The 21195-nt window shown below is 39.1% G+C and overlaps 1 protein-coding gene and 1 long non-coding RNA gene across 7 annotated transcripts; both read left to right on the forward strand.

Annotated features, from left to right (window-relative positions):
- Positions 1 to 3522: 3522 nt before the first annotated feature.
- Positions 3523 to 6616, forward strand: LOC139358484 (uncharacterized). Its single transcript, XR_011613438.1, has 3 exons — positions 3523 to 4189; positions 6133 to 6208; positions 6599 to 6616. It is a non-coding gene; the product is annotated as an uncharacterized lncRNA (long non-coding RNA).
- Positions 6617 to 9030: 2414 nt separating this feature from the next.
- On the forward strand, positions 9031 to 20901 carry LOC105484864 (complement component 4 binding protein beta). 6 transcript variants are annotated; one of them, XM_071079540.1, is made up of 8 exons: positions 9031 to 9149; positions 9773 to 9931; positions 10468 to 10575; positions 11482 to 11655; positions 12821 to 12997; positions 17718 to 17811; positions 19354 to 19468; positions 20697 to 20901. In XM_071079540.1, the coding sequence occupies exons 3-8, from the start codon at positions 10518 to 10520 to the stop codon at positions 20835 to 20837; spliced, it is 759 nt and encodes a 252-aa protein (XP_070935641.1). In that variant the 5' UTR covers positions 9031 to 9149; positions 9773 to 9931; positions 10468 to 10517; the 3' UTR covers positions 20838 to 20901. The 6 variants fall into 6 exon arrangements, with proteins under 6 accessions (XP_070935641.1, XP_070935650.1, XP_011745226.2 ...); XM_071079549.1 differs by having other exon boundaries at positions 11485 to 11655; XM_011746924.3 differs by lacking the exon at positions 9031 to 9149 and having other exon boundaries at positions 9304 to 9931.
- The last annotated feature ends 294 nt before the right edge of the window (positions 20902 to 21195 follow it).

Here is a 21195-nt window from a genome sequence, read left to right on the forward strand (position 1 = left end):
CTCATTCTGTATAGGCATTTAACATCCTAGCTGTGACTGTCTGCATCCTTTGCTGGCTCTTTTTTGCCCAAAGTGCAAATGCACTTCTTCAGATGTACTTTTCAAGTGAGAAGGTAAGAGCTGGTCTCTGCATCTGTTCCAGGCGAGCAGGCTAGAGTCTAATATACATATACTAGCAGGTACCATTTGCCACATTGGAAGCAAGAGACAAATCAGCTGAATGGAGAGTCTTCTGAGAAATTCAGTCCCTAAAACATCTTCTGCAGTGATAGAAGAACAGTGTCAGTAGCAACCTTTTCATTTAAAGAACTTTTTCTTGTTCCAGGCCCTTCAGGACAGGATCTGACTGCAAGACTCCCCGAAATGGGTACCCATCTTCTAAGTTTCCTTTTGTAGCTACTGTATTTTCAACTTGATGCATGTGCCTCTCATGCATCAAGGTGGGGCTGATGTGGTTCTCCCAGGTGGTTGGGAACATGGGCTAGAGAGAAAAGTAGAGTGCCATGTATATCACATGAGTAAGTCAAGAAAGCTCCCGATCAGGGAGTGTTTTGGCTTCAGAACAGGTGGAAGGAGACCTGCCCCTCTGTGGGCTCTGTCACTCTGATGCAGTCCTTGAGAGAGCTGTGGCTGTGATTTGGAGGGCAGTAGTCTCCTGATACCTGCCTCTTGGCCACTTGTCACTATTGTGGTCACTGGTCTCTCATGTAAAAGTGAGGGTGATGGGGTCATGGACCAGCGCCTCAGTGCATTAGTCATCTGCTTTCCCTTACAGACAAATTAGATAACTCTTCCCTAGTGATTGTCAAATGTATGAATGTATCTCTGTAAATGTGATTTTGACATGTCACTGTTCCTGAAGAGCATATGGAATCCCCACAGGATATTATATCTTGCAAGGAAAGTCTATTTTTTTAAAGAATAGTATGTTTGTAGCTTTACTTTTCTTTCTTTCTTTTTTTTTTTTTCCTTTTCACTCAAATGCTCACTTGCTGGGCAAAAGGGTGAGTAGCAAGAAAAGTAACGAAATGTAGCTTTTCTCAAATGGTTCTTTTATACTGTGGATGATACAGGACTCTGTTACCTAAGATGTGATGAGCTGGGCTGCAGGCAGTTCAGCATCCAGCAACTAGGAGCTTCTTTTCTATGCACAAAGCTGCCTTCAGGAAGGCTTCTTAAGTAGCAGATGATTTTCATCTGGCTGCCTACCACATGCTGTACTGTAATGATTTTGTTGTGATATGGATTTCTCTCTGCATCAAAAACTGTCTTTTGATGATCAAACAATGTTTATATTTAGTTATTTATTCTATCCATGTAAGGCATTTTTGAGTTTTCATGTCACTGTTTGCATGTATTTAATCAGAATGTAATATAGTTTGTGTTGTCGGGTTTTTTTTTTTTTTTTTTTTTTGTAGAATTTAGATAGGTAGACCTTTTAAGTCTAATGTCATATTAGTTTAAGTTAATTTTAATTTTCCAGAATGTAGATATCTGTCTTCTGTAAAAGGAAAATAATGATGTTAAGGGACAGTGGATTTTTTTGAATACTTTGTTTCTCATTGATTTTTATTATAAGTGTAAACCAAGAGATGCATTTCTCTGGAGAAATGTTTATCTCCTGGATTAATAAAATCATGCTAAAAATGCAACTAATATGTATTGCTTTTGTAATTAGAAAATACAATAAAATTATTTTTAATTAAAAATGCAATTTTTAAGATAACACACAAAAAGATAACATTTGGTACATTATATGTATGCAAAATACTAACATTGTCCAAAATGTGTTTGAAACTAGCTTAAAATGATTTTCAAATTATTAGATTGTATGTATATTTCCAACTAGTAATTTTAACCAGTTCAAGTTCCACCAGCATTTCAAAATGATATCAGTAAGATTGTGACTTCCATGCATTATTGACATCCTAGAGTTTCATTTATTTATTTAACAAATATTTAGCGACTACCTGTTAATTGCCAGGCAGTGACTAAAACAAAGTCCCTGACCTTTGTCTAGAGTTTATTATTGGAAAGGAAAGGTTAACAGCAGGTTTGTAACATAACCCATCTCTTTCTACTGGGGATGTTTTTGCCCTCATGAATGACCTTGACCAAATAATGTTGGATAATGGTTACATAAATGTATATGATAAAGTAACTTGGAACACTCTTTTGGGGTCAATAGCAAATAGAGGTAAAATGAAATGCTCATAATAACAACAGAGGATTTCCAGATTCTTTAAGTTCAAGGGTCCTTCTGATAGAATGAAAATGCCTTATGAATTCTCCAATTTGAAAACAGGTGAGAGACTGGTTATATGTACATTGAGCTTTAATAGTCTAGCTGGTGGACTGACAGTAATGAGGATGTGGTGTCAAGGTTTAATTTTCTTGGAAATATCTCCAGGCACTTCTGCAAGTGTTCTCTAATTCAGCCATCAAACCATCATTTGTAAAAGGCTGGGGTGTCTGGAATCATTCTCTGGGTTTTAGAGAGAGGTAAATGAGCACCATTACTGAGTGACACACCTCAACACTGTCGAGATTTTTATAAAGCCAATCATATCTCAGAACAAGGTAAATGTAAAGACCCAATAGACACATGCCACACTATTTTAAAATGTTGCTGGTAACTTAGCAAAGATAACAGTATTAGAAAATGATTACTTAGAGAGTACTTCAGTGTTGGGTGATGGTCATTATTTGCCTTTCTCCTGTAGGTTTCATTATTACACCATTTCTTAGACCTCTCCAGGGTCTTCACTTAGGACTCACTGTGAGGAGCATCAACCTTCAGGTTCACTAGCTTGCCTTGGCTATTTATTTTTTATTTTTGTAGAGATAGGGTCTCACTATGTTGCCCAAGCTGGTTTTGAACTTGGCAGGAGGTGACGAGCCCATGGGTACTTCCTGTGGCAGTCTGACAGTGGCCCATCACCAAGGTTTATGGTCTCTAGAAGTATTTTGCACCATCTAACCTTCATTCATTCTCTTGAACTCATTTGAGAATTTGACATGCTAAGGACTCTCTACCCAGAAAAAGGTTGACACACAGGTTTTGCATATAGTTTATGGAGGTTATGACCTGAAACCCATTCTTGGACCTCAGGGTAGGAAACCAGGAGCTAGGTAATACTGTCCATACTCTCTTCTCCATTTCTTTCTTTTAACATGTAAAAGAAAAAATAATCCAGTGACATGCATTTGATACTATTTAAGTGGAGGAGGGGAATATATGATGTACTGGAATATTTTTTACTGCACACTGGAATATTTAAGAATGTGGTTTTCAATGAGATAGCATCACTGTAATCATGGAGAGTACTATTTTCCTTCTCTTAAAAACATCAAAGCATGGTCTTTCTTCTTTTATTCTCATCAAGCCAATGTCAGCTGCATTCCTTCAGCCCTTTACAGGCAGAACAACTACTCTTCTGAATTCCCAAAGGCATTTAAATGCCTTTTTGGTTGTATGCAACACTCTACCTGTGAAAATCAGATTAGATTCTATAGGAAAGTTTCTCTGAAATTAAGCAAAAATAATTTCAGAAGCATAGGAACCCCTGGGAAGCAGCGTTGCAGCTCTAATGGGGTCTATTCTCAACAAGTTTAATGCCCTCCACCGAACATCCAGCCTACTTTCAGAGAATAACTTGTTTATCCATTTGGGTTTCCTTCATTACTGATATGTTTGCCTTATCATTGACATTTAGTTTTCACTTCCTGGGTTCTCTCCTCTTTCATCCATTATATTTGTAGAATTTATGGATGGGAAGGGAAGCTGTGTCAGAGTATGCTTTAATAAAGTCTGTTAAACATTCTTTTCTGAATTTAAATTCCTGAGTCGTTTCACTCAAACTGTGTTTCAGATTAGAGTTGGTTTCAGCAGTGGATTTCAGTAAATCTAAAATAACATCTCCATGGGCACATTGGTTCAGGCTGGTAATCTCAGCTCTTTGGGAGGCTGAAGCAGGAGGATTGCCTGAGGCTAGGAGTTCAAAACCAGCTTGGGCAATATAGTGAGACCGCCTCTCTACAAAAATAAAAAATAAATCAGCCAGGAATGGTGGTGCACACCTGTAGTCCTACCTACTCGGGAGGCTGAGGCAGGAGAATTGATTGAGCCTGGGAGTTTGAGGCTTCAGCGAGCTATGACATGCTACTGCACTCCAGCCTGGATGACAGAGTGAGACTCTCTCTCTCTCTCTCTCTCTCTCTCTGTCGCTCAAAAAGAACAATGTGTTGGATTCTACTTCATAGAGGAAGGTGGCTACTCCAGTTGCAGAAAACATGTTTACACTCTGGCCAGCAGGAAGGAAGAAGGCAACAGGACATACCAACTTCTTTTAAGGATATTTCCCTTCTCATGTAACCCATAAATATATATACCTACTGTAAAGTTAAAAATTAAAAAAGAATATTTTCTAGATTTTGCAAACACACTTATGCTTATATCTCATTGGCCAAAACAAAGTCAAGTGGCTACATATAGCTTTCATGGAGGCTGGAATGTTTTTATTCCAAGTGACTTTGTGCCAGTTATAATTAGGGTTTAGTTCCCAAAGAAGGGTTCAATAGCTACTGAAGTAGCAATCTGCCTTAGTAGGTAATTGAAACATTGCAGCAGGTCTGAAGGGCTATAACAAGGTGAGCAGTAGCCTTTGAGGAATTAGTCTGCCATTACTTTGTAAGAGAGGAAAAAATTATTTTTCCTTCTACCCTCCTAAGTTCTCTGCCTGGGACCTTGTAGATCAGACTGACAAAAAAGATTGACAAGAAAAGCGCAAACAATTTATTAATGTGTGCAGCACACCCCACCTGGGTGTGTTCCACCTGGGAGGAACCTCATGATGAGTAACTCAAAGGGGAGTTAGAGCTTAGATTTATATAGCATCTTAACAAATGGGCAATAACTTTGTAGAGAAGTGACAAGACAAAGGAAAAGACTGTTGAGTTTCTAGGGCTGCAAATTTTGAGAAGGCAAATACCCGAAAGAAACTAATGGAGAAGGTTTGTGTAGGTCTGTCTTGACCACTGGCTTCTTTATGGACATAAAGCTCCCTAGGGAGCAGTCCTCTTTCCTCAGAAGTTTCTGCTTATAGTCATCTAAGAGATACTCCAGGAAGGCTTCTTTCTGCTTCCATGGCATCTCATTTGCCTGCAGTTCAAAATAATCTTTATGCCAAAGGGGCATATTTTGAGGTGACTTATTCTGGTCCCCTAAAACTTAGAGTAACAATGCATCACCTCTGATCTTGCCACAGTGCAGGTCCATCTAAACTCATAATTAAAGCTTATTCTACAGTGTTTCATGAACAATTTGATTTTTAAAAATTCTTTAAAATTTATGTTCTCATGGAATCTGCCTTCAGGCTACTTTTTGCAAAGCTTATAACTTGCAGTGAATGCCAAGAATGAGTTCTTAGAAAATTCCAGCTGAGCGGGGCAGGGGGCAGCTCTTGCGAGAGAGTCCGCCACAGCATCTGAACACCATTATTTATTGAAAGGGCTTTGTTAAACCACAAACATCCACTAGATGGCTTTTTGAGGTCGGATGGTGAGACACCTGTGGCCTTGTAAAAGCACTCAAACCAAATTCTCAGGGGGCTGTTTTCAGTGTTCCTTACCGCACACTCCACTCCTTGTCCTGTTTTCAGGGTTAAGGAATTACATTCTCATGCACAAATAACACACACACTGTGCCTCAGTATTTTTCCATGCCCCAACCTCAAATGCCTTGTTCATAAATTTGACTATGTGTCTGTGCACCCCCAACACTTTTCTGGCCCGGGTTGTTTTGTTGAGGCATTCAAGAAACATCAACCCAACGTGTAAAAAACAATTAGAAGAGCAATTTAAATCTTTTCTGAATTCTCTTGACAAAGACCAAAGGGAATTCATTCATGACACCCTGTAGAACTTCTTAAAATAGTCTTTCCTGAATTCTCCTAAAATCTTACACACACTGCAATGTGTGTGCCCCTTTATAACTTCCCATAACTCTTCCCCCAGATTGGGCATTGCTGACTTTTATATTTCTACTCCTCCTTCCTCGCCTCCTGATCTCTTCCTTCAACTACCATCTGCCCATTTCTTTGTGTTTTGTTGTTGTTGTTTGTTTTGAAACAGGTTCTAGCTTTGCTGCCTACACTGGAGTGCAGTGGTGCAATTACAGCTCACTGAAGCCTTGATCTCCTGGACTCAGGTGATCCTCCTGTCTCAGCCTCCCAAGTAGCTAGGACTACAGGCACATGCCACCGTGCCTGTCTAATGTATATATACATATGTATATTCGAATATATATATTCATATATATAAATATTTTCAAATATATGAATATATTCAAATATATATGAATATATTCATATATATGATATATATTATATATCACATATATTCACATATATTTCACATATATTCATATATATTCCTATATTTGAATATCATATATTTGAATATATTCATATATATTCATATATATTTGATATATATTCATATGAATTCATATATATTTGATATATATTCATATGAATATATTTGATATATATTCATATATATTTGAATATATTCATATATTCATATATTTTTTTTGTAGAGATGAGGTCTTGCTGTGCTGGTCTCGAACTCCTGGGCTCAAGCCATCCACCTGCCTCGGCCTCCCAAAATGTTGGGATTACAGGCATGAGCCACTATGCCCAGCTTGCCCGTTCCATTGTAAAGCAATGAAATGGGTCTGAGAACAACAGTTTCACCTGACCTATTACCTCAGTTCTTCAGGAAACAATCTGGCATAGATCCAATCGTCTTTTAATGTTCAAAGAAATAAAAGAGCCTGCAAATGCTCATTTGTTAATTTATCTAATTTTGGATACTCATAGTAAAATACATAAGCCTCTAATCTTTATTTACTCTTGTGGTGTAAATATTCACCCATCAGGAGCTCCAGGAGGACCCTGTCCTGGAGCCGAGGGAAAGCCCTGAAGAACATGCAGGCTTGGAAAGGGAGCAAAGGGAGGCAGGAAGGTGGTGAAGGGAGAGGTGTTGGGGAGAGGAGGAGAGAGGCAGAGGGAAGAGGAGAAATTCCTCTGTCTCTGTCTTTATTTCTGTCTCTCTCTGATTCACTCTGTCAGTGTCTCCTCTGTCTGTCTTTTGTCTCCATCTCTGTCTCTGATGCTCTTGCTCATCCTGCAGAGAGAGAGGGCTGAGGAAGAAGAGCGGGGTTGGGGTGGGGGTCAATGGCAGTGCCAGGTGGAGACTTGTCCTTCAGAGTCCCCAGACACCCGTTCCTAAGCGTTTCTATCTCTCTGTATCTATGTCTGATTCTGCCTCTCTCCCAAGACCCACCATATTTCTCTCTCTCTCTCTTTTGATCACTCTCTGTTTCTCTCTTTAATCTGTAATTCTAAAATCCAAAAACCTTTGAGGCAGAGTTTTCTTCTAACTCATTTGACAGAAAAAACTTGACCCAAACTTCGTGATGCTATTTATTGTCTCTATATGGCCCACTTTGTGTGAATATTTTTGTATTTTTATATTTTATGGAGAAATATTAGTAAGACAATAGTATAAGCAATATGGTTTCTAAAGTCCTAATAGTTCTGAATCTGAAGTAAGTCATTAAGATGAAGAATTACTTGCAAGTATTTGCTGTAGTACATGTTCTATTTTATGTCCATATTTATGTAGGGCTAAATTAGACTTTTTTTCCTTTTTAAAATAATTTATTGTACAAACATTCTGTATATAAATCTATAAAAGATACTGAAGAACATTCATTCCTCAAGAAGTAGAACATGGGGTATGTAAAGAAAAATTATTGAAAGCTTAGGTTTGGCAAAAAGAGATCACTGGAGTAAATGCTCAATGGATTCCTGGGCATTTTCTAGCAGGCCCTCTGGAGATGATCAATTCACAGGAGTATGTGACTCTGATTGACTTTATATGAATTAGGCTCTTTTAGAACTCTTGAAGCATAGAGGTTAATTTGCAGTAAATTGATAGGAATGCAAATGATTCTTATCTGAGAACAATGCAAATGATTCCTGATTATAGTAGAGCAAATATATTTTGTCCATTTTGTTTTAATTACTTTCCACCAGGTAGAAAAGCCAATTGCAAATATTACAGTTTGTTACTCTGTAGGATATTAACCAGTTTTGTATCTATTGGAAAGGTCACTTCAGAATGCTTTTGACTGACAGACTATATGCATTGCTATTCCTCAAATTCTTCGAACCAGTTGTAGCATCTGAATGGTTCCTCATTAATGAGTTGAATTAAATCTTTGATACATTTCGTCTTATATTTACTTAAGTGTCATATTTTTAACTTTTTGAAAATCATATCTTAGAGGGTGCTTACACTATAGGAATTTGCATATTAGTTGAGAAAAAAATAAGACATAAAAAATCATAAGGCAGCATGCGATAAATGGCAAGTGATCATATGGATTTTGAGGGCTGTGGTAGAGTTTCTGGATGACTGTGTTTTTTTCATTTATTTCTGCATTACTTGCATGCATTTAACAGACAACTGCTTTGCAATAGGAAGCACCGTGGAAGGGAATACAATACAAATCAGACACAAACCCTGTCCTGGAATTAGCAGTTTCCTGTGGGAATAAAGGGGAGGAAAAAAAACACCTTTCCTCTACCATATTATATTCAGTGACTGGGACCTGCAAATTAGACTAAGACAGATTAACAGGAGAGAAAATTCTGTTTATACATGTAACATGAGTATATGTGGGAAAACTCAGTGATGAGTAATTCAAAAAGTTGTTTAGAATTGGGGCTTATACATCATCTTAATAGATGAAGGTGGGGAGAAGAAAGGCACTTATAAGAAAAGAGATTACTGGCCAGGTGCAGTGGCTCATGCCTATAATCCCAGCACTTTGGGAGGCCAAGGCGGGTGGATCATTTGAGGTCAGGAATTTGAGACCAGTTTGGCCAACATGGTGAAACCCCGTCTCTGCTAAAAATGCAAAAATTAGCCAGACATGGTAGTGCATGCCTGTAATTTCAGCTACTTGGGAGACTGAGGCACAAGAATCGCCTGAACCCGGGAAGCGGAGGTTGCAGTGAGCCGAGATCATGCCAAGACACCTTTCAAACAAAAAAGAAAACAGATTAGTTTTTGGAAAGGTAAGTGGATTTTCAGGGGAAAAGTAGGAAATTTGAAAGTTTTGTAATAATGTTTGTGTATATAAGTACGAGTGTTCTTTCTGTCTCCTTCAAGGCCATGAAATTTCCCTGGAGAAGGAATTTGAAATATGTTTCACTCATGCTCTCCCTTCCAGGATAGATCTGTCCTGAAAAGGAATTGATGGCAACCTTATCTCCAAGGTTGCTGCCTTTAGTCAGATAAGGAAAGCCCCAAAAAGCTCTGTTCCTTTCCATATCACTGAATCTCAAATATCTTCAGCTTAAACGAATCTTTATGCCAAATATTTGGGGGTGGCATATGCTGATTCCTTTCAGGAGAAAGACATAGATTAATCATTACAAATAGTAATAATGGGTGGGGAAGAGAAGAACATTTGCAACCTTACTGTGTCCTTAATGCTTTATTTTCTATTAAAACCTGAAATTTTGTAGGAATTTTACCCCAATTTCATAATTGGAGCACAGAGAACCAACGAAGTGTTCTAGTAGTCATAAGCAAGATGATATGGGAGCCCTCAAAACAATTTTACATGCCTTAATTCCTGAGACCAAAGCATTCCCCTCACCTCTCTCTTTACTCATTTGGTTAACTCTGGACTCAGGCCAAATCCTGTCCCTGGAAGAGCCACCAAGTAGGAAGCCTGGGTACGGGCCTGGCAAGCGAGGACAATGGGTCACTGCAGGACTTTGGAGCACTCAGGTTTGGAGTCAGTTAAGACCAGCTCCTTCCTGGGAAGCCATAGCTCTGGAGGGACAGACAGGTAAGGTTAGTTTACTTACTTGAGCTTTCTGTCTTCGGTGCCGCTTACAGCCTTAGGATATCTGGTATTCAGGAAAGGAGGATGAAGTAGCATTCAAAATCCCTGATTCTGGGCAAGAATCAGGGATTGACAGCCTGTTCTCTTTCTCCAGTGCTGGTCAGAGTTACCAAAGGTGGACTGTAAACATTGGCAAATATTGACAGAAGTCAAGGTCATGGCAAGACCATTTGGCCCACGTTTGTTGGGGAAGGATAAGCCTGTAGTTCGAAAAGACTGGTCAAATGGATTTGCATTCCCAGAAATCAGGAAATTTCTGAAACTGAGTTTTAAACCCGGCAGCTCTTTTGTCATCCCTTTGTATTTTTGTAGTTCCTCTCTATGCCAGCTTCCCTACAACTGTTCTGATTTCCTGTCGTAAGATTTTTTCTTTACATTTTCTTCAGGGAGGGGAAATCAATATAACCTCTTCTCTAGAAAGGAGGTGGTTGGGCTGATCTTAAGCAGTGTTAGAAGATCTATTTTGTTTTTCAAACCAGGTGTCTGGGCTGGGTAAACTCCAGCCTGGGGTGAGGACTTTGATCACCAGATGTTTTTTTGGTGTGCGTGCTGTCTTATGGTTGCACGGTGGGTTTCTGCTTCAGATGGTACGTATGCTTTCCTTCAACTCAGCTTACCAGGCATTTGGTGTCAGTTTGCGGGGTTTAGAGGAACTCTGTGTAGAGCTTTAAGGAAGTTTACATTTCTAATATTTATTCTTCTATTGAAAAAGTCTCAAATTGGCCTAATGCTCTGCACTTAATAGGAGCTTACTATACATTTAATGATGACCCTGATCTCTGAAGTGGGTGGTTACTGTTTACTTTCCCTTTCTGTTCTGGGAGCAAAAAGAGTACCAATTTCAAAATCCTGGGAGGTCTTACTTGTTATAAACTCCAGGACCGCTATTTGGGTAGGGGACTATTTGTTTAGAAGTGGATAACTTGTGGCTGAAATTTGAGGAAGATTCCTGTTATACTTTTGGAAATAAAACTTTGGGAATCTGGCCGGGTGCAGTGGCTCACGCCTATAATCCCAGAACTTTGGGAGGCCGAGGTGGGTGGATCACGAGGTCAGGAGATTGAGACCATCCTGGCTAACACGGTGAAACTCCGTCTCTGCTAAAAATACAAAAAAATCAGCCAGTCGTGGTGCTGGGCCCCTGTAGTCCCAGCTATTCGGGAAGCTGAGGCAGGAGAATGGGTGTGAACCCAGGAGGCAGAGTTTGCAGTGAGCCGAGATCGTGCCACTGCACTCCAGCCTGGGTGACAGAGTGAGACTCCGTCTCAAAAAACAAAACAAAACAAAACAAAACAAAACAAAACAAAACAAAAACAAAAAAGAAACCTTTGGAAATCCGTTGGAAGGGAAGGACATGGATGTACGTGGACATGGAAGAGTACAGGAATCAGGATCAATAATCCAGCAAAAAGACACGAGGATGGGGAAATCTAATAAGGGCTCCCTGACAGCACATGATATGCCAAGTGGATCTGTTTTCTTCTTCCTTCCAGCAGAGCACTGTCCAGAACTTCCTCCAGTGAATAATAGCGTATTTATCGCAAAGGAGGTGGAAGGACAGATTCTGGGGACTTATGTTTGTATCAAAGGCTACCACCTGGTAGGAAAGAAGACTGTTTTTTGCAATGCCTCTAAGGAGTGGGATAACACCACTACTGAGTGCCGCTGTAAGTTAGATCTTTCTGTATCTTTGCCCATATTGATATCCTGTTTTACTCCTTCACATCCTACTTCCTATAGGCCATGGTAAAACTTTATAAGAAAACAAAAATTCTCAATTACTAGAAAACCTCTTTTAAAGCACTCTAGTGGAAGAGCTTCTCTTGGAAGCTCCATGATCAGATCTTGATCAGTATTAATTTAGTTGAATTAATAGAATCAATTCCCTCTATGGGAAAGAAATAATTTCTTCCAGATATTAGAACTATTTTTTTTTGCTGTAATTTGTTTAACTTTATATTGCTTTAAAAATGTTTATGTTATGGAAAATTTAAAATGTATACAAAAGACAGAAGAGTCAAATTCACTCATAGAGATTCATCACATAATTTCATCAATTATCCACATAAGACTAATCTTGTTTCATGTATATCCTCACTTTATTATTTTGAAGGAAGTACATCATATCATTTTATTTCACCTATCATATAACTTTTGAACTGGGAATAGTTTGTATTCTCAGTTTACCAATGTGATAATTGAGATCCAGCTGATTCGCTCAAGGTCACAAAACCCATTTCTGATATCCTCTGTGGAGATGGGGAATAATTAATCCATATTCTATTTGTTACTACTAGTTTTTAAAAGAATAGTTGCATTAGTTCTCTTGTATACCTAGAGTAGAGCACACCGATATTATGATCCTTCATTCATATAACCAAACTCATATCCCCGTGCATTCTTTCCTGTTTTTTTCCATGCCATGGGAAAAAGCACAACAAAATAAAAAATGCTAAGTAAGTGTATATTTGGCTGGATGAAAGGGAAGGAAATACTTGCCTCAAACATAGGCTCATGAATTTTGAGCCATGCTTAATATAACAGTACAATAAACATACTATTGGTAACTTTCAGTTATGTAATTAATTACTTTCAGTTGCCAATTCATGTTGTTCTTGTGCATGACAAAGCTCTTTTTAAAAGTACTTAGGTCGATCTCCTCTTTTTTTTCATTCTGCATTGATATGGCAGTACCAGGTACTTCACCCAATTAAAAATGTGCAGTATTAGCTCTAATTTGCTGTTTTCTCACTGAAGACTGAGGAAGTCTGGCCTTTGCTTTGTTGGCCTTCAGCCTTGCCCTTTCAGATTATTGCTTAATTTCTTCTTCAGTGGGCCACTGTCCTGATCCTGTGCTGGTGAATGGCGAGTTCAGTACTTCAGGGCCTGCGAATGTAAGTGACAAAATCACATTTAAGTGCATTGACCACTACATCCTCAAGGGAAGCAATTGGAGCCAGTGTCTAGAGGACCACACCTGGGCACCTCCCTTTCCCATCTGCAAAAGTAGTAAGTATAAGAGAAGCCATCAAGAATCCCCAAAATACTGATTAGTAGTGTAAACTTAGACATTTGCCATATCCCCGGGATGCTTTTCTCTTTTTTTGTATCAGGGACGGGCTTAAGATCTAGCAGACAGCCATGAAACGAGTGGAGCTCATAGAACCAAATCTCACTTCAAGAGAATACATTCCATTGCAGTGAACAGCATCCAAAGCATACTTTTTTCCTTCTCAAATAGGGGTCCTGTCCTACTAGGTCTAATGCAGGGTAGTTTGGAGCATTGACTATTTTATTTTTCATTTTCAAGACAGTGATTTAAGGTCTTTGTTTGAAAAGTAAACACAAAACAGGGGGAAAAGATCATAACTCATCTATTGCAAAATTATCTACAAGAGGCTAAAGACCCTCTTTCTATCACTACAATTCATATCTTTCAGAGTTAGTAAGTTAGGTGTGTTTATTTCATGACTTTTTCTTATGTTTATACAGACATTTAAAACAAACACACACAAATGAAATATTTAAATTAAATAAGCATTAAGTGCCATTTTGTATGTATATATATGAATATACCTATAGAAATGGGACTTACTATACATATTTTTACATTGCTTTTCTTCATGTAACTACGTACATGGCCATTTTCCCAGACCAGTCCATATAGCTCTATTGCCCACTATTTAATAACCGCATATGTGTATGTCATAATTTATTATATGGCTCTCATATTATTTTAACATTTTTCCTGTTAGGAACAATGCTGAAATGAGTATTTTATACACTCACATATTCTTACGTGTACGTTGTTATTTCTTTCTTTCTTTTTTTTTTTTTTTTTTTTTTGAGATGGAGTCTTGCTCTGTTGCCCAGGCCACAGTGCAGTGGTGTGATCTTGGCTCACTGTAACCTCTACTGCCCACGTTCTAGTGATTCTCCTGCCTCAGCCTCCCGAGTAGCTGGGTTACAGGTGTCTGCCACCATGCCTGGCTAATTTTTGTATTTTTAGTAGAGACAGGGTTTCACCATCTTGGCCAGACTGGTCTCAAACTCCTAATCTTGTGATCCACCCACCTCGGCCTCCCAAAGTGCTGGGATTACAGGTGTGAGCCACCGTGCCCAGCTACTATGTTATTTCTATAGGATAGATTCCTAAAATGATTGCTGGATCACAGGATGCCATTATTTGCAGAATATACTTCAAATATCCAAGAAATTCTACCAAAATATTTAATACATACTTGGATACAAAATAAATATTGAAAAAAATCAATGTTTTTATTTTCTATTAATAATTATTAGTTGAATTTGAAATGTAAAAATAATTCTATTCACAAAATCTATATGAAAATTTACTGGAAGATAAAAAACAAGACCTGAATGAAAGAAAAGACATGCGTGATCCTGGATGGGCAGACTTAGTAATTATAATGCAATGCCTACCAGAATTTTAAATTCAAAAATACGAAAAAAAACATTAATTAAAGAATCTCCTCTGGCAAGGTAGATATCTAACATTATAAATATTTTTGGGAAAATGATGAATGATGTATATATTTGACTGGATCAAAGGGAAAGGAATACTTGCCGTATTAGATAGTAAAATGTACTACAAAGTTACTATGAGCACAATAGCATTAAAATGGCAAACTGTAGGTACTACAAATTATATGTCATTAAAATAGCGAAGTATGGGTACAGATAAGTAGAACAGATTAAGTCAGGAGGAAAAGTCTATTCAATGGTAACGGAATAATTATCTATTTGGAAGAAGACAAAGTTAGGGCTCTAGTTCACACCATATTCATAATACATTCCAAATGTATTTTAAATATATAACTATAAAAAGCAAAATTATTAAATCATTAAAAGAAAACATGAGATAATATATTTATTGCACTGGGATGGGGAAAGCCTTCCTAAGCAGTTTCATAAAACTCAGAAGTCATAAAGGAAGAAAATGGGCAGATTTAGTTAAATTTTTAAAAGAAAAACTTCTACATACTAAAAGACATCATAAAAGTTAAAAGATAACAGACTTGAATAAAGTATTTGCAACATACTTGATGGTTAAAGAGTTAATATTTTTAACAAACAAAGATCCCCTAGAGATCAGTAAGGAATAAACAACCCAATAGAAAATAAGCAAAGTTAGGTAAGGACAGAAATTCCAAAAGAATGGCCCTAAACAGCACTTCTATTTCCTGATTATATGAACGGATATTGAACATTACAAATGATTACAGAACTGGAAATTAAAATTAGATATACATCTTTTATTGAGCAGATTAGCAAAAAATGAAAAAATGGATTTAATTTAATATCATTCATGATCTGAGGAAATAACCATTTATGTCAGTAAGAGTGTAAAGTGCTATCACTATTTGGATGTATTTTGAAGGTAGCTACTAAGATAATAAAAGCCAGGCATGGTAGTGCACACCTGTAGTCCCAGCTAGTCTCAGCTACTTGGGAAGCTAAGGCGGGAGGATAGCTTGAGTCCGGAAATTTGAGGCCAGCCTAGACAACATAGTGAGGCCTGTCTCTAAAAGAAAGAAAGAAAGAAAGAAAGAAAGAAATAATAAAGACAGACAGTTTAAGAGCACAAACTATATATGCTCTTACATGAGGGTATTTGGGGTTACTTAAAACGTGCATACACATACTATTATATATACAGTTAAATTACATGCATATAATATCATTTTATGTCATTAGCTTGACACAAGTTTCAAGTATTTCCTTATTTCTTCCAAATATTTTCTGTTTTACTCTATTTTAATTCAGTAGTTTCTATTCTAGCTCTTAACCACAGAATCCCTGTCTTTTTATGTCACTTCATTATCTAAATCTAGGATGAGCTCCCTAGGTTTCTGAATAAACCAGATTCTTTCTGTTTATTCTTTCTGTTTACCACATCATTTCCTTTCATTCAAAATTGTACTCATAAAAGTTACCAGAACTCTGGTGGACTGGAATCCCCCGAACAACTCCTGGAAATTCTTCTTGCTTTCCTCTATTCAGCCTTTGAGCTCAGTCTTTGAGCTTTAAAAAAATTACAGTGTATTAACTGCATAGGTAATATTAATACACCTTTGTTGTAGAAAAATATAGAAAATAAAAGATGAGACCAATTACCTACCATCTAAGGATAAGGGCATTAAGTATTTTGGCATATACCTTTACATACTTTTTTTCTGTGCTTATGTTTGTGTGACCATGATTTACAAAAATAATATTATATACGCTCTTTCATGATCTGCTGTTTTTATTCAACGATTTGTTTAGAAGACTTTTATTTTTCAGTAAATATACACCTACATAATCATTGTTAGCCACTATTTTTGATCGACATGTTTAGTGTCCTGTGGTCTCAGAGCTGACTGGGACCTTAGAGATGACATTATTTAACCTGCTTATCTGTAATATTAGGAAGGAAGCCAAGAGGTGCAAAATGGCTTTAGTGCTACATAGCTAGTGGAAGAGTCAGTATCAAGACTCACAACTCCTAATACGTCATCCTGCTTTCTTTCCACAGTTCCACAGACTCGTTCTCTTCCCTTCCAGCCATGTTCTTCCCTATGTCTTTTTCTTTTGAGACAGAGTCTTGTTCTGTTGCCCAGGCTGGAGTACAGTGGCACGATCTTGGCTCACTGCAACCTCCACCTCCCAGGTTCAGGCGATTCTTGTGCCTCAGCCTCCCAAGTAGCTGGGATTACAGGCACTCACCCATGCTGGGCTAATTTTTGTATTTTTAGTAGAGACTAGGTTTCACCATGTTGGGCAGGCTGGTCTCAAACTCCTGACCTGAGATAATCCACCTACTTCGGCCTCCCAAAGTGCTGGGATTACAGGTGTGAGCCCCTGCTCCCACCTTCTCCCCTTTTTCTGATACTCTCCTTGATATAGTTTGGATGTGTGTTCCTGCTCAAATCTCATATTGAATTGTAATCTCCAGTGTTGGAGGTGGGGCTTGGTGGGAAGTGACTGGATCATGCAGGTGGATTTCTCATGAATGGTCTAGCACCATCTCCCTAGGTACTGTCCTCGTGACAGCGAGTGAGTTCTCATGAGATCTGGTTGTTTAAAAGTGTGTAGCACCTCCTCCCTCTCTCTCTTGTTCCTGCTCCAGTTGTGTGAGATGCCTTGCTCCCCCTTTGCCTTCTGCCATGATTGTAAGTTTCCTGAGGCCTCCCCAGAAGCTGAGCAGATGCCAGCACCATGCTTCTTGCAGAAACATGAGCCAGTTAAACCTCTTTTCTTTATAAATTACCCAGTCTCAGGTATTTCTTTATCACAATGTGAGATGGACTAATACACTCATGCTTCTCAACTCTTATCCAGGGGATGTCAGCTTCCATTTGAGCTCACACACTTCATCTCCTCTCTCATGGAGTTATTTCTTCAGCCTTCACCTATGGCCCAATTTTTATTTTCTTGTATGTTAATGATTAGCTTCTCTATAACTTAAAATTTCTTTCCCTGAGCTCCTGCTAGTCAGATAATACTCCCAAATCCCTACTAACTTAGAAGATAAGCTGGGGGAAAGCTCTTTCCCATGGACAAATATGATTTAGAAGAGAAGGAAATGAATGAAGAACATGTTTCAAGATCTCACAGGTGTTGCTTGAGGACATCAGGTGCTGGCATAAACAGCTGCAATTAGGGGTGCTGTTCATTGAGCATGCCTGGCCCTCACAGCTGTCACTTCTATACTCCTTTCTGTCAGGGGACTGTGACCCTCCTGGGAATCCAGCTCACGGCTATTTTAAAGGAGATAATTTCACCTTAGGATCCACCATTAGTTATTACTGTAAAGACAGGTAAGTGAACACAGCTTGTCAAGTGCCAGATCTTGCCCCTTGGCAGCATTGTTTTTGGGAATAACCCAGCCTGTGTCCACCTGGTCATCTGATTTCCTACTGCTGCAGGATTCTGAGCTCATTCTGATTTTGAGAGCTGCTTTGGCCCTCTGCTAGCTCTCCTCAATCCCTAGAAGACAGACTGATCCTACTAAAGTATCCTACTTACCCCAGTGCAAGTATCTCTTTTTTCCCTCTACCAAGACAAGGTAAATTATTTAAAATGTATGGGTTTGGCTGGGCGTGGTGGCTGACACCTGTAATCCCAGCACTTTGAGATGCCAAGGTGGGTGGATTGCTTGAGGTCAGGAGATCAAGACCAGCCCTGGCCAACAGGGCAAAACCCTCGTCTCTACTAAAAATAAAAAAATTAGCTGGGCATGGTGGTGCGTTCCTGTAATCCCAGCTACTCAGGAGGCTGAGGCATGAGAATTGCTTGAACCCAGGAGGTGGAGGTTGCCGTGAGCCTAGATGGTGCCACTGCACTTTAACCTGGGTGGAGAAGTGATACTCTGTTTTAAAACTAAATAAATAAATAAATTAAATGTATGGTTTTTTTTTTTTTTTCGGTTGTTGTTTTTGAGACAGTGTCTCCCTCTGTCACCCAGGCTGGAGTGCAGTGGTGTACTCATAGCTCACTGCAACCTCTGCCTCCTAGGCTCACGTGATCCTCCCACCTCAGCTTCTCTAATAGCTGGGACTACAGGCATGGACCACCATGCTTGGCTAATTTTTTAAGGATTTTGTAGAGATGGGGTCTCCCTATGTTGCCCAGGCTGGTCTTGAACTCCTGAGCTCCAGTGATCCTCCCACCTTGGTTTCCCAAAGTGCTGGAATTACAAACACGAATCACCATGCCTGGCCTAAAATGTACGTTTTTCTAAAAAAAAAAAAAAAAAAAAAAAAAAAAAAAAAAAAATTCAGAGAATATAAATGCTAAAAAACAAATATGGAAGTGCAAAAATATAAAGACTTAGTGTATAGACCCTTAAAGCCCCCTAATTAACTCAGAGTCATGTGGCCTCACTGGCATTTCAATCTCATTATATACCTTCAATGCACTTTGCAGGCAACTCTCATGTTTTTCTGATTAAAAGCTATTGCTCCTTTTTAGCCCCTTCGCTGAGATTTATTTGCAGGCTGTTTCTCACTTTCTACTCCTGTCTAGAGCTTAGATGCCAGATGCCTTTTTAGGTTATTGAATGATAAAGTGCTTCTATCACTCTCCCCACCCAAAACCTGTGTGTGTAAATACCTCATTCAGAATCTCTCACTTCTCTATGTTTTATGGGTTGACTCTTCACTTGGGTCCTCCCCACCTCCAGGAGAATGGTTTTACTTTGAACTGCTTTGAAATACCAAGATAAGCATGCATTGAGGCTCAAGGGCGGGGAGGTGGATTCCATCACAGCATGAAATACTGAAAAACAACTACACAAAACCAGTCTCCATTACCCAATTCAGAAAGTGGAAAAGCTAAGCCTTGTTCTAATTTCGGTTCAGGTACTACTTAGTGGGCATGCAGGAGCAGCAGTGCATTGATGGGGAGTGGAGCAGTGCACTTCCAGTCTGCAAATTGATCCAGGAAGCTCCCAAACCGGAGTATGAGAAAGCACTTGTAAGTAGGTGGCTTGTGTCTATCTTGTTCACAGCTGGATCTCCAGGACCTGGCATCACTCCTGGCATATGCTCCGTATATATCTGTTTAATGTGGGATATTTTGTTTTTGAATGGGTTGGCCTTGGCCTGGCTATAGAAGGGGCTCACAAACTATTAGCTCACGTTTTTGTAAATGGAAGTTGGAAGTTCCCATTCGCCACCATCATCACAAATACCTCATGAGACCCTGTTGGTAGAAGTTGTTGTCTCATGTGCCTTATACACCAGTGATCCCCAACCTTTTTGACACCAGGGATGGGTATCATGGAAGATGACTTTTCCACGGATGGGGGTGGGGAGAGTGGGGATGGTTTGGGGATGATTCAGGTGCATTACATTTATTATGTACTTTATTTCTATTATTATTACATTTAATGCATAATAAAATGATTATACAACTCACCATAATGTAGAATCAGTGGGAGCCCTGAACTTGTTTCCTGCAACTAGAGGGTCTCATCTAGTTAGGAGTGGTGGGAGACAGTGACAGATTATCAGGCATTAGATTCTTATCTGGGAGTGATGGGAGACAGTGACAGATCATCAGGCATTAGATTCTCATCTGGGAGTGATGGGAGACAGTGACAGATCATCAGGCATTAGATTCTCATAGAGGGGTCAACCTAGATCCCTCGCATGAGCAGTTCACAATAGGGTTCACGCTCTTAGGAGGATCTAATGCCACCGCTGACCTGACAGGAGGTGGAGTTCAGGCAGCAATGTGAGCGAGGGAGAGTGGCTATAAATACAGCTGAAGTTTTGCTTGCCTGCCCACTGCTCACTTTCTGCTGTGTGACCCAGTTCCTAATAGATCATGGACTGGTACTGGTCTGTGGCCCTGGGGTTGGGCATCCCTGTTATAGGGCAAGGCACATAAGCACAATGCATGAGAATTGGAAAAGTCTCTAAAATCCTTCTAGGCTCCAACACTAAACAAACAACACTGAACAGATCCATTTACATTGAGATTCTTCTTTTAGTTCATCTTTATTACTGGGATAGTATTAATAAGCATATTTAAGCCAGAAGATATAAATGATTCATCATGTTGAAAACCCAAATCTTTACTTAAGCTAGCCTGGTTCTGAGCCCCCATTCAGAGAGCTAACTGCTGCTCACTGGCTTCAGAGTATATAGCCGGGTCTCAGTCCTTATGTTGTAACTTGTAAAATATTTTCTTTCTTCAGCTTGCCTTTCAGGAGCGTAAGGACCTCTGCGAAGCCATAGAGAACTTTATGCAACAATTAAAGGAAAGTGGCATGACAATGGAGGAGCTAAAATATTCTCTGGAGCTAAAGAAAGCTGAGTTGAAGGCAAAATTGTTGTAACACTGCAGCTGAGCAGATGTAATAGAAATAAACATATGAATAAAATTTCTTCTTGGTTCTGAAATTGGTTTCAGATGTACCTCTTATTGGGCTGAAATTGCCAACTGCAGTTGTATAATGCACCGTGTGTGTGTGTGTGTGTGTGTGTGTGTGTGTGTGTGGTTCTCAGAATGTGAAAAGGCCAAATGTAGCGGTTGTCTAAGGCCAGAATTAGCAACATATTATTGGAGCATAGAGGGCTTAATTTCCAGTCTGTAAGGAGAGTGGGGAAACTCTGATCTCAACCAAGAGGGTACCCCGTCTTTTAACACGAGACCATGAATTAGGAAACCAAAACTAACTGCAACTTATGAGGCAA

This window comes from Macaca nemestrina, chromosome 1 (genome assembly GCF_043159975.1).
Source record: "Macaca nemestrina isolate mMacNem1 chromosome 1, mMacNem.hap1, whole genome shotgun sequence".
In the NCBI taxonomy this organism is placed as follows: Eukaryota; Metazoa; Chordata; class Mammalia; order Primates; family Cercopithecidae; genus Macaca; species Macaca nemestrina.